The following is a 16,002-nucleotide window of genomic DNA, read 5'->3' on the forward strand; positions in this document are numbered from 1 at the left end:
TCCCTGAGGAATGATTTCTGGGAGGGCGGCTGTGCCAGGGAGGTGGAATACATGCCACATGCATCAGCCCCAAACACACAACTCCTGGGGAACCCCATCCCCATATATCCTCACAGCTCATCGCTCCTGTGCTGCACGGCCTTCACCACAGCCTGCAGCAAACACACCCGTGCCTGCTCCATCCCCTCAGCCACATTCACTGAGCCCCTCACTCCCACCCTCTGCGGCAGCCTCCCTGCAACATTCAGTAAGACTCTCTCAGCCCTCACACATTCAGCTGCAACCCCCCCTCTGCTGCATCCCACCCTGCCCATCAGTCGCACTGTGCATAGCAGACTCAGGTCCCAAGAAACAAATCACCCCGCTCCCTAAACGCTGGCCTGTGCTGACTGCAAAGGAAGCGCTCGCACGTGCTATACAGAGAGCTGGTTTTATTCACAAGGGCTCTTTGACCTCAGCAGTAATGCAGAAAACGCAAGGGAAATATACAGTCAGCGCTTTGGGGCTTTCTTCATACAGATGGGCAATATTCACAATATTACAGTAATACTAAATCATAAGGGTGATGTAGCTCCACAGAACCATAATTCAGACATTCCCCGGTGTTTACTACAAACCAGCCAGGCCTTCCTGATGCTGGACTCGGTAGTCTATGTACATGGCACCTTCGTCCCTTCTTCAGTTTGAAAGGTATTTCTCCAGCGCCTTCATTACCAATCCTGTCTCCTGAAATGAGAGCAACAGTATGGGTCCCCGCGCTACAGCTGCCAGGTATAACTCACCCAGGGCTACGGGCAGCATGAGTCCCCGGCAGTCCCTTAAGCCCTCTACAGGGGCAGCTTATCCACTTATCCAGCCCCATGGAGGGTTCCTGTGCCAGCATATCCCAATCCCAGGCAGCACAAGAGCGGTGAGGGGCTGGTCGGGATGTGCCAGGAAAGAAGAGTTTTCACAGATCCATTGGCCCCAACTCACAAATGGGGCAGTGTGACTGTGGCCAGCATTGCAGCCCATAGGCTAGAGATGCAGGGGGGCTGCTCTGCGGATCCAGGCTGGGGGATGGATTCCATCTCCCCAACCCACCCAGATGTCACTGTGACTTGGGCTCCCACGTTAGGAGTGACTTTCACACTGATAGAATATCCTGCCATGACGTGATAGCAGATGCATGGGTCGGATTTCAGGGACAGCTGGCACAGGAAAAGCCTAGAGCTAGGGTTGGCCAGGCATGGACTGCCCAGTAACTGACAGGGAGGCCAATCACATCGCACAGGGACTGGGGACAAGGTGAAAACAAACCCAGAGGGAGTTTTTACTATGGTACAGATGTACGTACAGCATTTTGCAAAGCTTGCTGCCTGCCTGCATCTCTGGCTCTCCACCACCGAGCCAGCAATGCCTCCCTGCTGGTCATGAATAGCCAGGACCTACCCAGAGCTTTGCAGTGTCTCTATTACCATTGCTCAGAATACTTCACCTGCAAGGACAGTCTAACGTGCCCGTCAGATACAAGCCCATTATTTCAACACGGCTTTATGCGAACACAGGAACTGCCGGCTCAGAATGGACATGGGGCCCTGCTAGCCCAGCATCCTGATGGACCAGCACCTTCTCAGGAAGATGACAGCCCATGGAGTAAGCAAATGTGGGATGATCTGTCCCAGGGACTGCTTCCCTTGAGTCCCCTGGAGTTGGAGGTACCTCAAGCCCTGAAGTAAGTGGATCCCTGCCAAGATGGTTGGGCCCAGACTCTCTCGTGCACTAGATCCGCCCAGCACAGGAGAGAAAAAAAGGCAACAGGAAGCTGGTTACAGTTCATGGTGCATCTGTACCAGCCCTGACAGACTGGAGCAGCCTAGGAGCTGCTCTAACTTACCTCACTTGACCATGGGTCCAAGGGGCTGTCTGCCAGCTGCAGCATACTGGAGTGTGCCAGCACTCCCCTCCTCCTGACACACCCCCTATACCAGGCAGGGAGCAGTTGTAGGAGCTGGATACAGCAAATTTGCTAGAGCTGAGAGCTCCCCCCTTGGTGAGTCTTTTTATGCCACCAAAGCAACACAAAGGGACCGGAGTGCAGCACAGAACCAGGCCCTTGGTTTTTTATGTTCAATCCTTACTGTTGTAATTCAGGATATTTTCATTATCCACAGAAATGCTCAGGCCTTTTGTGAATCCTGCTACTCTCTTGGCCTCAATGGCATCTTGTGGACTGTGTGAAAAAAGGATTAATCAATTTTAAATGTGCTGCCTTTCAATTTCACTGAACAAGCCCTTGTTCTTCTATAATGAGACAGGGTGAATAGCAGCGTGTGATCTCTCTACCAGTCATTTGCTGTTAGCCCCTCTTCCTTGTCTCTTCTCAAGTAAACAGTCCCAATCCTTCCCCTCTCTTGTAGTATGGAACTTTTTCCATGCCCCACCATTTGCCTATGCATCGTTACCACTGTGCATAGGCAGTTCTAAGCCTTCCCTCGAGTGGGTGCCATTTGTGTGACATTGGCAAGGAAGCCCCAGCTTGGGCATCATAGCATGGAGACTCATTGTGCCATGTGCAGCAGCTCCCTTACCAGTCAGAGATAGAACAACATTTCCTGTGACGCCGTCACTGGCCATGGAATTGTGCTGCATGCGTGTTGGGGGTCAGCTAACAGGAGTCTCTGCATTTCAGGGTGCACACAGGGCCACCATACTCCCGCACCCTTATGCCCTGTTACACAAAGTTTTGTGTATGAAATTTTCATAGTTAGATGGATGTGATTTATGTTCACTACTGCCATTCTCCTGCCCTCGGTCACTTACGCCCCTACAGTGAGTGTGATTATCCCATCTCCAGAAGAAATGTCATCAGGCCGATACTGAGGGGGAGGAGCGTCAGTTTCATCCTTAAAGACAAGACTCAGGCCACTCTTTATCTCCCATGGCAGAGTTCCAGAGCCTAGGCACTTCCACCAAGGATGCCATGTGCATGGCCCTGGAGAGGCTCCTCTTGGTGCTGTCAGCCAAAGAATCCCTGCAGTGCATAGGAACTGGGGACTATCCCTTTAAATAGGTTGTGAGCCCTCCAGTGGTCCTCACTGTGGTGTATGGTTCAAAGGCCACCAGCTCCCTGCTAGAGCAGCAGTGGGAGCACAGACCTGGGCCTGGCACATTACACACAGTGAGTAACACCATTATTTGGACCCCACTGGGCCCAGGTGGTTCCTGCACATGACAGTAGCTGTGTGAAGTGCAAAAGACCTATCGACAGGCAGTGAATCGTGCTCCTGTTGAGGGAACTTTTAGTGCCTGCGGTAGGGCGTCCCTGGCCAGTCACGGTGTGGCAAGCTGTAGGTAATGTGCCAGGCCTCGGTCCACGTAACCCTCTGCTGCTCTAGTAACAGTGTGAGGACAAGCCCTTGGTTCCCATTGCATGGGGGGAGAGGCAATGAGAAATAGGATGCTCCCTACAACCACCTACAGAACTAACTCCCATCCCCCATTCAGAGGAGGAATGGCGGGGGGTGGGGGGCGGGCGCACACAAAGGGAGGTATTGAGACTGGGGGAAGGGGCAGCCAGCTGGGAAGGGGCAATTTAAGCGAATTCGGGCAGGTTAAGTAGAATCCCTCAGTATCACATTGCAATAACAGGGGGCAGCAGGGACAGTTGGCCACATCCAAGGGAAGTGCTGGGATGAGGCTGTAACTATTTGCCAGCAAGAGGCAGAGTGCCGACAGGGGTAGAAATTAGACCGGGAAGTGCGAGAGGCGTGTGAACCCCTCACAGTTATGGAGCCCCTGCAGGCTGCATGAGCCCCGCCCCATGTCACTTGCCAGCGCTGGCAGGCTTGGGGAGGGCAGTGGGAAGGGGAGAACCAGCTCAGCCGGAGAGGGGGGCCAGGGAAAGAGAGGGTACAGGCCGTTCCCAGGTCGTGCAAGAAGCCTGGGTGAGGCCAGAAGCTGACTGAGGGTAGGCCTGGAAGCAGTGTGCCCGTGACTGGTTATCTGGCACCATGGGGTGGAGGTTGAGGCAGCCCTGATAGCTGGGGTTCACCTGAAAGGAAGAGGCTGAAAGCTGTGCCCAGTGGAGCCAAAGAGTCTCTTGCACTTTGACTTGGGGACTCTGCCACCGCCCCCCCCCAACCCCCAACCTGGAAGGGGTTGAACGCTCGCAGGGCCTGGGCCAGAGGCTGAGCCCCAGCCATAAGCCTTAGGAGCACTGAGGCAGATCTAATGCAGTGCTGGGGCACACCATGAGGGAGCATCCAGGGCTGGCACCTCCACCCCAGGGAGCTAAACGGAGACTAGCCAAGAGTTAAAGAGCTCACTGACCCCTAGGAGGAACTGTGCACTGAATCTGTGCCTGTGCAAACGAAGGCAAAAGAACTGGGAAGGCCAAAATAGGCTGCAGAGAATGCCCTCCAGAAAGCCTGTAAATCCAGAGCCAGCCCTGACATACTGAGCAGAGCAGGAGCTCAACAGTTACAGGAAATGGGAAGTGATGGGCTAATTGCCCCAGCTGTTCACACTGTGCCAGCTGCACCTATTGAGACCCATTGGTCTGAACCAAGGGGGTGAGGCGGTGACAGCCCACCCTTGATCAGACGCACAGCCCTACTCCATGCCAAACATTCCCCCTTGTAAGCAGGGCGAGCGGCCCTGGCTCTCCACTGAGCATTGGCAGTTTGTTCACCTCGCTGGAGCACATGCTCAGACTTGCAGCAGGCAGATCGGATCATTGCTGCAATAGACACAGAGCAGTCAGCATGGCTCAGCCAGCTCCCTCCTGCTGGCAGTCTCCTACACGCGCCTGCTGAGTATGCACCTGGACCTGTTTTATCCATCCAGACAAAGTGCAGCCGCTAGAATCATCTTCCTTCCCCATGGCCATGATCACCTCATACCCCTCATCAAATCCCACCCCAGTCCCCCACCTGTTACTGCACCAGATCTTATCAGAGCTCCACAGGACTCTCCCCTGCCTGCTGATCCTCTCCTGCCATGGGTCTTCCCCATGCCCTCCACCCACAGCCACAGCCTCCGCTGCCTGGTTGCAGCCCCCCCACTCTTTCCCCCAGCGATAGCAGCCCCCAGCCTCGTGCTCCACGTGGCAATCACAGGGCACAAAGAAAGCCTCCCTCACCCTGAAGTTTTGCTGCCACTGCTCCCCCATCTCCAGTACTTGGTCTCATCAGTCCGTGCTCAAGCTCTGGGCCCTGCAGCATGCAGCCCTCCACCTGGACAGTGCTGGGCGCGGAACCACTGCAGGATGAAATCTGGGAGCTGCTTGCTTCGGGCTCTGGCTCTCAGCTGGCACATCCCCCACTCTCTCACCACAGATACCTCAGCCTGCCCTTGAAAGCCTCGAGCAGAAACCTCTCCTTCAAGCATTCACGCTGGCTTCCAAGTTCAGAAAAGGTCTAGGAAAAGGTACCTGTGCCAAAGGGCTACACAGGAGCATCCCCCAGATTATGGGAGCTGGGCCTTTTCACCCACAATTCCCATAGGCAAATTCCAAAGTATCCTAGAAGGCACTGCTCCCAGGAGCTGTGCTGGGCTGCATGGGATAGGTGCCCAGTGGCCTGTGCACACAATAGCTGGTGTGTGCTGACACCAAGGCTCTCCACCAGCTCATTTGCCACTGGTTCAGTTCTCTAGTCCAGACAAGGCCAGAGACCGTTCCTGTGCTGAGCAGCTCCAGCAGAACGTGTCAGTGCGAGCAGATCACCCAGGTTCAAAGAGTTCCTAGCGCTGATCCACAGCTGCAAGCAGTACCCAGCTTCTGCGGTACCCAGGAGTCTACACCAGCCATGTCTCTCTTCCCCAGCCCCTTCCCAAGAGAACAGCCTCACCTCCCCAGGAGCCCTGAGGGAACTCTGCTGTACCCCAGGAGACGCAGCGCTGTTCCAGCTCCAAGGCTAGGGGCCCATTGGAGACAACCCCCTACCACAGGCAGCTCTACAGACAGGCAGGGGTGAGGCTGAATGGGATAAGTGCTGTGAAAGGGAGTTCATCTGTTACACAAAAGGAAATGAGCGTGGGAGGAAGAGCAGGTGGTTGATTTAGGGCAGGCCACATCTATGCTAGGAGAAAAGGGGCGCTTTTAACACATGTTAGCTGGTCATGGTAAACCCTATGTTGAGCCCCCTGTGGTGACTCCACCTAGCTCACGAGTTAAAATACAACGTGTCCCGGTTACACGAAGGTTTTAACATGCTACCTGATGCATGCTAAAAACATCCCTTTTCTCCCAGTGAAGGCAAGGCGTTTGCAGGCACAAGAAGCCTTCCCCCAACCCTCGTGCACTCTATGGAAGGGCCAGCTACAGCTGCAGTCCCTATGCTCTTGGAAGTACAAGGATTGCTCCCTAGTTTTGTCCCCTGGGGCATATAGCACCCAAAGGGTCGGAGATGGTGAAGCCCCTTCGTACTGACCCCCGATGGCCAGTGCAGCATGCACAGGGGCATTAAAGGAGGGCTTGAGCCTCTCTGCATTGCCATGTATTTGGGCCAGGGCCAATCAGGCAGTTTGGCCATTAGCAGGATCCAGCACATTGTGAAGGGTGGCTAGCAATTGGTTCAGGTGAGACTATTTCTCAGAGAGAGACGGACTCCGAGCAACCCAGCAGACCTACCAGCACAAATCAGTAAATTAGCAGCTGGTAGTTTGCATCACTCTTCAGGAAAGAGACAGGACTTTGTTCAGTCTTTGAGCTGCTCATCAAGAGCAACGAGCAGGAGTAAGATGCTACCTAAATGGGGTTGATTAGTCTCTGAATGCATTTGGTTGTGCCACACCACACAGACCTCCAGTGCAGATAATTTGCCTTAGAATGACCATAGGATTCCCTTTGCTTCCTGCAATGAGAACGTAACCTAATTCTGAGAGAATAAAACTGGGTAAGTCTTTTTACTGTTTTTAATCGGCCAGGCTGTGTGCCTGCACTGCATTCCTGAGTCCAGTAAATCATTGGCTGGCCTGACTAGTATCACTTTGGCCTACCAGAAGTTTTGTCCCTTTTAAATAATTGTTTGGATTATTTTCCACCCACTGTAGTGCAGCGATGGACCCAGAGAAAGAAAGGCAGGTTTCAGAAAGGACCCATTGGGGGTGACAGCTCAGGACTGGGAGCTGGGCAGGAGCAGCAGAACCAGGGGGCTAGTGCCCCCACACCGGAAATACTGGGGGGGGCTGATGCATGTTTCCACCCCCAATGTTTGTGGGGAGCTGTGGGGGGAGCACTGGGCACTAGCCATCAAGGAACGACCAGGACACCTGTTCCCAGCCTGGAACCGGCTTCCCTCCCAGGCTGAGTCTCCGTAGCGCCTCTCGCTCCGCCTCAGCCATTCACAGCGCATTCTGTCCCCCCTGGGGCTGGCCGAGCAGTTGCCACAAACACAGGCCACTCGGTGTGGAACTGTCTGAAGCACACTGAGAGGCCAGATCTCTCTCTCCTACAGCTCCACCTGCCTGGCATGTCAGTCACTGCTAACGGAACACCCAGCCTGTGTGTGAACTCACACTGCCGGCCACGAGCCACCCCAAGAAGTTAAGATTAAAAACCAGGCCAGCATTACAGCTTTCGGACAGGCAGCATTCAGGACAAACTTCCCAGAATTCCAAGAGGCTGCAGTGGGAGATGCACAGGTAGGGCAGGAAACTGCGGAAGGTCTGCCCCGGAGTGACGGCAGGCAGTAGCCGTGCCATCACGATTGAGATGCATCTGCGGCTGTGGGCCCAGATTAGATCAAACTGGTGTTTAAAACCAAATTCAGATGTTTTCATTCATTTGGCATCACTGCAGGGCATTCATGGTGTCCAAAGAGCAAGTACTGGCTGGGGGGTACAACCCGCTGTGTCCTTTGTATGTGACTAAGTGCATGAATCCCTGCTTGAAGTGCGTAACTCGGCTTCGCCAGCAGCTGTCAGGTGTGACCAGTGCCTCCGTAACATAGGCTGCATTCCCTGCTGTGCTCTGCTGATGCTCACCAGCCAGCTAAGCCGGGCGTACGGGCATTTTATGTCACTGGAGCACCACAATGCGATGGAGCAGGCAGGTGATTCTGAGCCATCTGTTATCATGCCTTCCTACTGCCCTGATTTTGTTGCTCCTCGCTGAATCCCCCTGCTCCCCCGCAATTTACCTACTTTACCCAGCCTGCATGCAGGGTTCCCAGCACCAGAGATGTCGGAGGGACCTTGCCACTCCCATGTGTGGGAGATGCCCCTGCGCTATCACTCCAGAGGATACTGAAAGGATCAGCCCTGCGGTGGCAAGGGCTAAGTGACTACAGGCTTTTCCCTTCTAAGAGCTATGAGCAGAGGGGACAGAGATCCTGGGCATCTGCCCATGGGCTGTGGAGGGCAAAGAAGCTACAGCTCCAGCCACGCTCTGTGCTGGGCCGAGCTCTTCCACTGGCGCTCCGCAGGGTCAGTGCCCCACAGGGGTTTGGTGGCAGAGGCATGAGGGACTGGAGCAGGAGCCCAGCTTCTGGTATTAGCATTGCCAAGCCAGAGTTAACACTGCTTCATCCTTTACTCCCACTGAGCCCCTCCCAAGCTTGGCTCCAATGGAGGTGGCAGGGTCAATAGAGGCATAGCCTCCCTTGGGAAACAGGAGTTTCCTTCCCTCTGGATCTCTGGGGTTAGCCTCCTATGTGGGCTCCTTAGCCCAGATGTGAGGGAAACTGTTCCAGCCCAGCCTTGAGGGGCTCCTTGGCCCCTCCTCTGGCTGCCCCAGGGGGGTAGGATGATTTGGCCCTGTGCTGCTCCTTGCTGCACTCCCCTGCAGCCTCTCTCTCAGCTCTCTCTCTCTCTACCACATTGCTCAGTAATCACCTGGTTGTGAAGATCAGATCTTCCTTGGTTCTCATCTATTAGTCTCTCTTGCAAGAGGATTTTCAGGAGCTCTCTGGTAAGCAGCTCTTTCATGTCCTTCAAGACAGCTCGGAGCGTTGGGCTGAAGGCCATTGGGATGGAGTTTGCTACAGCATCTCCCGGAGACTCCAGAAGCAGGGAGGCCGCAATGCTCTTCTTCCCCATGAAATGACCTGAAATGACATTGGGCACGTGTATTAGAACAGGGAATGGGCAAGATGGTTGTGGGGGCGGGGAAGATTTCAAGCTCTGGCAGGGGGCCTGGATGCAAAAGTCACACAGCTCCCTAGCGCCAAGCAGCCTTCGAAATCCGCAATATAGCAGTGGCTGCTGTGGCACTGGAATTTTTCAGAAGCAAGATACTGTAGCAGAAACCCACCTCTAGCTGAAGGAGGTGGAACTGAGGGGGAGCTAGCAAAAGAACATGACCATGGCCACATGCTTTGTTCCTCTTGAAATACTAGAAACTCTGGGTGACAACTATCCAGAGTTATCACAGTAAGTAGCAGAAATAACCACAAGTTTTGTTTTCAAGATCAGTAACTATGGGGGTTTGAAGGGAACTTTCCCTAGGGGCCAGAGATCCATCGCTACATGGGTCTTATGCCTTCCCTGGAAGCAGCTGCTGCTGGCCCCATCAGAGACTGGAGACCAGGCTAGAGGGCCCCCTATCTGAGCCACAGTGATGATTCCCAGAGCCCTAAAAACATCTTGGCAGCTCACCTTTAATAACCACCCAAATAACAACCTACGAGCTAGCTTAGCTGTTCAGAGAAAGGCAGCCAAGACAACACTTGTGCAGACGACACAGAGTGCAGGGGTGCGGGGGGTTGAGGGCTCTGGTTGGGGGTGTGGGCTCTGGCATGGAGCCAGAAAGGAGTTCAGGGTGTGGGAGGGGGCTACAGGCTGGGGTAGCGGGGGCAGGGATGTGTGCGGGGGGGAGGTTGTGGGCTCTAGGATGGTGCTCTGGGCTGGCATCAAGGGGGTTGGAGAGCAGGAGGGGGATTGGGGCTGGGGCAGGGGGTTGGGGCACGGGGGGTGGCTCAGGGGTGCAGACTCTGGGCAGTGCTTACCACACGCAGCTCCCAGAAACAGTGACATGTCCCCACTCCAGCTCCTATGCAGAGGTGTGGCCAGGTGGCTCTGCTGCGCACCGCCCTACAGCTCCAATTGGTCATGGTTTCTGGCCAATGGGAGCTGCGGGGGCAGCGCGTGAAGCAGAGCCCCAGGTTGCCCCAGTGTGTAGAAGCTGGAGCCGAGGGGAAGAGGGGGAGGGCATGCTGTTGCTTCCGGGAGCTGTGCAGAGTAGCCCCCCAACCCTGCTCCCTGGCTAAAGCGGGGCCAGACCCCAGTCCCCAGTGGCAACTTGAGGGCCTGATTAAAACGGCTGGTGGGCCAGATGCGGCCCATGGGCCATAGTTTGCCCACCTCTGTTTTAAAGCCATCAGTGCTAACTACCTGATTTGCATGCACAATCAGTCGTTAGAAATTTAAGGGCTATAAGTTGCATGGACAGTGCACTTGCAAAATCATAGCCTGTTTTCCCAGTCAGGCTCACCCTGAGCTGTAACCGGACCCAGTGCACAGTGTGACTAGGAGAGCAGTGGGACACCAGCCCCCAGGTGTTCTGTAGCATATGCTTGGAGTCAGGCTCTCCAAGCAGCAGACCCTTCAGGATCTAGCCCTCAATGAGTTCCCATAAACACTCACAGACCCGGTCTACACCTAGAACTTCGGTTGGCCTCGCTCAGGGCTGTGAAACACGTCACGCCCTCTGCAACGTGGCCAACGGAAGAATTCTTCCCTCCACCCAGGTTCCGAGGGGATGGATCAACGGTCACTGCAGGAAGTGGCGACACTCCAGTGCCATAGCTGCCGTAGCACTTGCAGTGGAGATGTACCCTCGGAGTCCGACGAGTAACAAAGGGGGCTGAACTTGGGCTGCCAGAAATAAATCCTGCAATGACCCTGGCACAATGGCTGCAAGTTGCAAACTACAGATGATAAACAGAACCCACAATAAATCCCAGCCCAGCCCCAGGGCAGCTCAGTACAGGGATATGAAGGTCAAATCTTGTGCCAGGGTATCTGCTCCAGGCCTCTCCCAGAGGCAGCCATGCACTGGCCTACAGACTCCTTGGCCAGCACCTGTAGTCTCATTCAGGCTCATCCACGTGGACCCCCGCTTGCAAGCTGCCCCTGGGATCCACCACCATGGCTACCACTAGCCCCCCTGCCAGTGACAGGCTGCTTCCCAGCCTGGCTCTCAGCCCTTCGGACAAAGCTCTTAAGCTCCCCAGCCTTTTGATTCAAGACTGGGTGGTTTTCTGAGATGTGCTTTAGGGATTATTGTAGAGCAAGTCTCTGGCCTGTGCTGTGCAGGAGATCAGGCAAAATAATCAGAACGGTCCCTTCTGGCCTTGGAATCTGAGTCACCAGAGGGCCAGTGCCTCTCCGCCCGGTGCCTCTCCAGCCCAGCCTCTGCTGGAAGCGAGGAGGAGTTTGCAGGTTTCCAGGCCGGGATAAGTCAGTGGAGTGTCTCATTGGCACCGTCCTCCCTGCTGCTTCCCCACAGGTTCTGCCCAGAACAGATCCACATGTCCGCCCTGGGGGTTGGTCATAGCTTGATGGGAAGGGCCGTTCCTGCCTAGCAGATTCATCACCCTAGTGGATAACAAGCATTTCATAAACCCCTCATCCTTCAGGGCACAAACAGCACAGGGGCATGGGCAGATCCTTAGTGCTCAGGACCGGGGCCCTCTTCATTCTGAGCCCGTTATTACAAGGCCCCACAAATGGGAGCTTGAATAGCCAGTGCATGCTGTGCCAGTGGTTAACGCCATGGGGGCTTCCGGCAGCAGATTCTGATTACACAACATATGGTTGTGTGCTGGGCTTCCCTGAACCACCGGGGGGATCTGGGCCTGGTCTGTAACAGGGAGACAAAGGTGCCGAGACATCTCTCAGGGGGCTTGAAAACCTGGGCAGGGAGCACAAGCAGGGGAAAGTGCTATGCAGTTCTCATTTGGGGAGGGCTCCTGCAGGCTGCACAGAGCCTTTCCGGCTCCCCCCTCCCCGGCTTCAGACGGGCAAGGAGGAAAAGAGGCAGCATAAAGGCCCTTCACACCTCCCATGGCAAGAGACCGGCAGAAGGGAAGCAGCACCGGGGCACAGACTGAGGAGTCAGATCACACTTGGGTCTGGGTTCATAAGGGAATTTGTTCCTTTTCTGGAAGCCTCTGCTCTGGGCATGGAGCGATCTGTCCCTCTCCCTCGGCCAGCTGGGAAAGGAGCCCTCTGGTGGCAGAGCAGCAGCAGCACAGAGGGGACACATTCTGGATTCATTGCTGCCTGGCGAGCGGACTCTCTCGTGCTACCAACCCACCCCCCACTAGCAGGGTCCCCGGCACACAGTGCCCAGGGTTACAGCAGCTGCATCCTTAACTAGGATGAGCATTGCCCTGGGACGGAGCCGGCATTGCCATTCTGAGATAGGGACGTCCTCTGGGGGTTCGCTCCACAGCAAGCCACACCGAGGGGGGTTACTGGAGGGCAACTCCAGTAACTAGTCGAGCTGGTTCTCCAGGGACTCCCTTGCTTCTCTCCTAGCCAAGCAGATTAAGTGATCCCTCAGCTCTGTCCTCCATCCCCATTCTTGGCTTCTCATCTGCGGGAAGCTTCACAGCAGCTTTCTCCCACACACCCACCTTTTCGCTTGCTCACTTGCCTTCAGGCAGCACTATTCAGACAAGTTTCACAGTGGTACCCAAGGTGCCAGACTAGATTTTGAACATGAGTAGCTGAGAAATAGATTTGGTTTCCTCTATCTCAGAGCAGTGCCAATCTGGAAGGTATTTCTGCTTTCTCTCTGCTTTGCCTTAAAATAATGGCCAGGCACTCTGCTTTGCATTTTAAAATACCAATACTTTATTACATGCAATTAGTTGTAGCCATGTCAGTCCCAGGATATTAGAGAGCCAAGGTGCGGGAGGTAATATCTTTTATTGGACCAACTTCAGTTGGTGAGAGAGACAAGCTTCCAAGCCATGCAGAGCTCTTCCTCGGGTCTGGGAAAGGTTTGCTCAGATATCCTGGGATGAACACTGCTACAACACTGGTACCTTTCCCAGACCCAAAGAAGGGCTTTGTGTATAGAAGGACTCTATAGCTTGTCTCTCTCACCAACAGAAGTTGGTCCAATAAAAGATATTCCCCCCACCACCACCACCATGTCTCTCTAATATCCGATTGCATCTGACACTCTGAAATCCTCAGTCTAATCTCCCAGTATTTGGCTCAGTGTAGACCTTGGTGCCTCCACAGCACAATACTACTCACCATGAGGCAGAATCTGCCAGAGGAATTTGCTGCCTGTGTCTGGGATTGTGGGTGCCATCTCCCTGCTATAGGGATTTGGAACAATGCATCTTGCCATGCACCCACAAAAGGGACAATCAGCTAATAGTAGCTAGGGAATATTGTCCACGCACCAGAATCATTGGTTAATCAAGGACAGCTGTTCTGCTGATCATCTATCTGTATTCCCACCCTCCCCCTCTGGGATTATGTTTCGGACATTTCATTGGTTGAATGTGTTGTCACTCCGCTGGGGGCAGGTGTGTGGATGGAGTTCTGTGGAGGTGATCTCTCCCATTTAGGGTGTGTCTATACTGCAAAAATGGTACATTGGTAACTCGGGTTAAAACAGCGGGGAAGACACAAACTTGGCTTTTAATTTGGGTTAGCAGCACAACCCAAGAGTAGGTCTCAGAGTAGCAGCCGTGTTCGTCTGTATTCGCAAAAAGAAAAGGAGTAATTTGTTAGTCTCTAAGGTGCCACAAGTACTCCTTTTCCTTTTTCTAAAAGAGTATTTACACTGCATCTGGGAGCAAGTCCCACAGCTCAAGCAGACAGACTCCTGCTAGTGGGACTCCAGCTAGTGTGCTAAGAATAGCAGTATGGATCCGGTGGCTCTGACAGCTGCTCATGCTAGCCCCCCAAGCTCGGACCCAGGGGATCAGGTGGGCTTGAGAGCCCAAGCTGCTACCCAGAGACCCAAAGTCCACACCTCTTCTTGCAGGGTAGACAAACCCTCAGATCAGTCGAGCACCACAACCTGCTCCTGTATCTGAATTAAGATTAATAGCCCCGCCGTTACTTTTCCAGTTTGCCCCAGGGACTCTCACAAGTTATTGCCCCCGAGACTGTGACTGGCCAGCATTTTCAGCACTACGTGTGCGACAAGGCAGTGCGCGCCAGGGCTCTGGAGCTGCCAGCACAGCGTGTTGGGGCAGCCCGTGCTGGGCAATGGAAGGGCGTGGGCATTGTACCGTGACAGACAGGCGGCATCTGCCCACTTCTCCTCCTGACTTGTGCCCTCCTCTTGCTCTCCAGCCCAGCTCCAGAAACCTCAGGAGCCTTCTCTCAATCCTGCCTTTCACCCTTCTCCACCCCCACATCACACAGAGGAGGATGCGAAGGAGAGGCTACTTCTGACCTGCACAAAATAGGCTCCTAATGGCTGGGTCTCTTATTTTTGGATCTTTTCTTTGGCGGGGGGGGGGGGGGGGGATTTTAATGGTGTAGATGACTTCAGGGGAGGGCTAACCCTACGTTCTTAAAATGTGCGTCTGTTTTGAGGAGCTGAGAGTGTTTGAAATGTCTCCTTATTGCAGGAGGCATAATGGTCCCTGGCTAAGCCCTGTCCCATGCTCCTTTCTCCCCCCCCTTCCTCACCCACTCTCCTGTTCTCTTGCTTTAGGTTTCTTCTGGCTGTTGATTTCTGGCCCCGGAGGTACTCAGACATTTCTGCAGGTAAATGCGCCAATTCCTGGCAGCCCTCCCTGGCACCAGGGGTCCCCCACAAGCTGCAGCGAGTAGTTTGGCAGAACCTCGTTGGGCCTTGGCCCATTTGCCCTTGGAGTTCTGCAGGCCAGAGAGCCCCTGGCCCAGAAGTGCGGGTTCCTTTGCTGGGAAGGCACTGCAGTGAATTAACCTCAGCTAGGACCCCACCAGCCCACGCAAAGCAAAGCGCGCCCCATCACCCAGCCGAAGGGCAGGCGTAGACACGGTGTGGACTGAGCCCTGGAGCGGAGGTCGGCTCACCTGTTGCTCGAGTCTGCCTCCGAGGGGTGCCAGCTCCCAGCCCCCACAGCCAAGTCCCTCGCACTGCTCCTGCCAGCGGCACTCCGGAGAGTCTCCGGAGCGGCTCTGGTGTGTTGGCGTGCGCCCCACCTTGGCGTGTTACCCAGGGCCCCACGACAAGATGCTTTGCCCAGGTGCGCTCTCGGAGACAGGAATGGAGCCCTGCCCCGCAGGCCGGCCCTCCTCGGGGCAGCTCGCAGCCGCTCTTCCCACCCAGCCCAGCCTTGTTCCTGGGCAGCTCCAGTCCCCTGTCCCGCCCAGCACCGGGGCCGGAGCCATGGGGGTCCCCCGCTGGGGCTGGGCTGCTCACCTGCCCCCGCCCAAGGCTCTCCCTCATTGCCTGTCCGGCCACACCGGCGCGGGGTTCGCCGCAGACAAGATCGCCCCGGTCCCGGCCCGCTGGCTCTGGGGGTCCGCTGACACCCTCCACCCCCCGGCCCGGCTCCCCTCTCCCCCGGGCTCGGACTAGGGGTGGTTTCGCCCGGTGGCCGGCCTGCAGCCGGGAGGGGAGCGGGGCCGTCTGCCCCCGGAACCCCCGGGCTGCTCCGCCAGACCCCGCCGGGATCCGGGAAAGCCCCTTCGATCGCCCAAGCCGCGGGCGGCTTCCCAGGGGCGCCCCGCCGGGAGGCGCCGGGGCGGGCGGGGAGCGGCACCGGGGCGGGGCGGGGCAGCGGACGGTACCTGTGGCCCAGAGGTTGCCGCGGGGGTTGACTTTGATCCTGGCCGCTCGGTCCCGCGGCTCGGCGAAGTCCGGCCGGTCGGCGGGGGCGGCCGAGAGGAAGGAGAGGAGCAGCAGGCAGCCCAGGAGCCGGCTGGCGGGCAGCGCGCCCATGGCTCCCCGCCGGGCTCCGGGGGACGCTTCGCCTGGGGCCGGGAGAAGCGGCGGCGACGACTCGTGCTCCGGGCTGGTCGCCTCTGGCTTCCCGGGCTGCTCCATTTAAAGCCTCCCACCGCGGGGCGGAGACTGGCCGGGAGCAGCCGCAGCCCTCGCCTTGCGCACGG

The 16,002-nt window shown here is 55.9% G+C and overlaps 1 protein-coding gene across 1 annotated transcript; it reads right to left on the reverse strand.

Moving 5' to 3' along the window:
- Nucleotides 1-411: 411 nt before the first annotated feature.
- LOC144271197 (neuromedin-B-like) lies at nucleotides 412-16,002 on the reverse strand. The gene is made up of 3 exons (XM_077828379.1): nucleotides 15,682-16,002; nucleotides 8,818-9,029; nucleotides 412-726 (listed from the first exon to the last, which is right to left on the reverse strand). Exons 1-3 carry the CDS (start codon nucleotides 15,935-15,937, stop codon nucleotides 679-681), a joined length of 516 nt encoding a protein of 171 aa, XP_077684505.1. The 5' UTR covers nucleotides 15,938-16,002; the 3' UTR covers nucleotides 412-678.

Source organism: Eretmochelys imbricata, chromosome 10 (assembly GCF_965152235.1).
Source record: "Eretmochelys imbricata isolate rEreImb1 chromosome 10, rEreImb1.hap1, whole genome shotgun sequence".
Taxonomy (NCBI): Eukaryota; Metazoa; Chordata; order Testudines; family Cheloniidae; genus Eretmochelys; species Eretmochelys imbricata.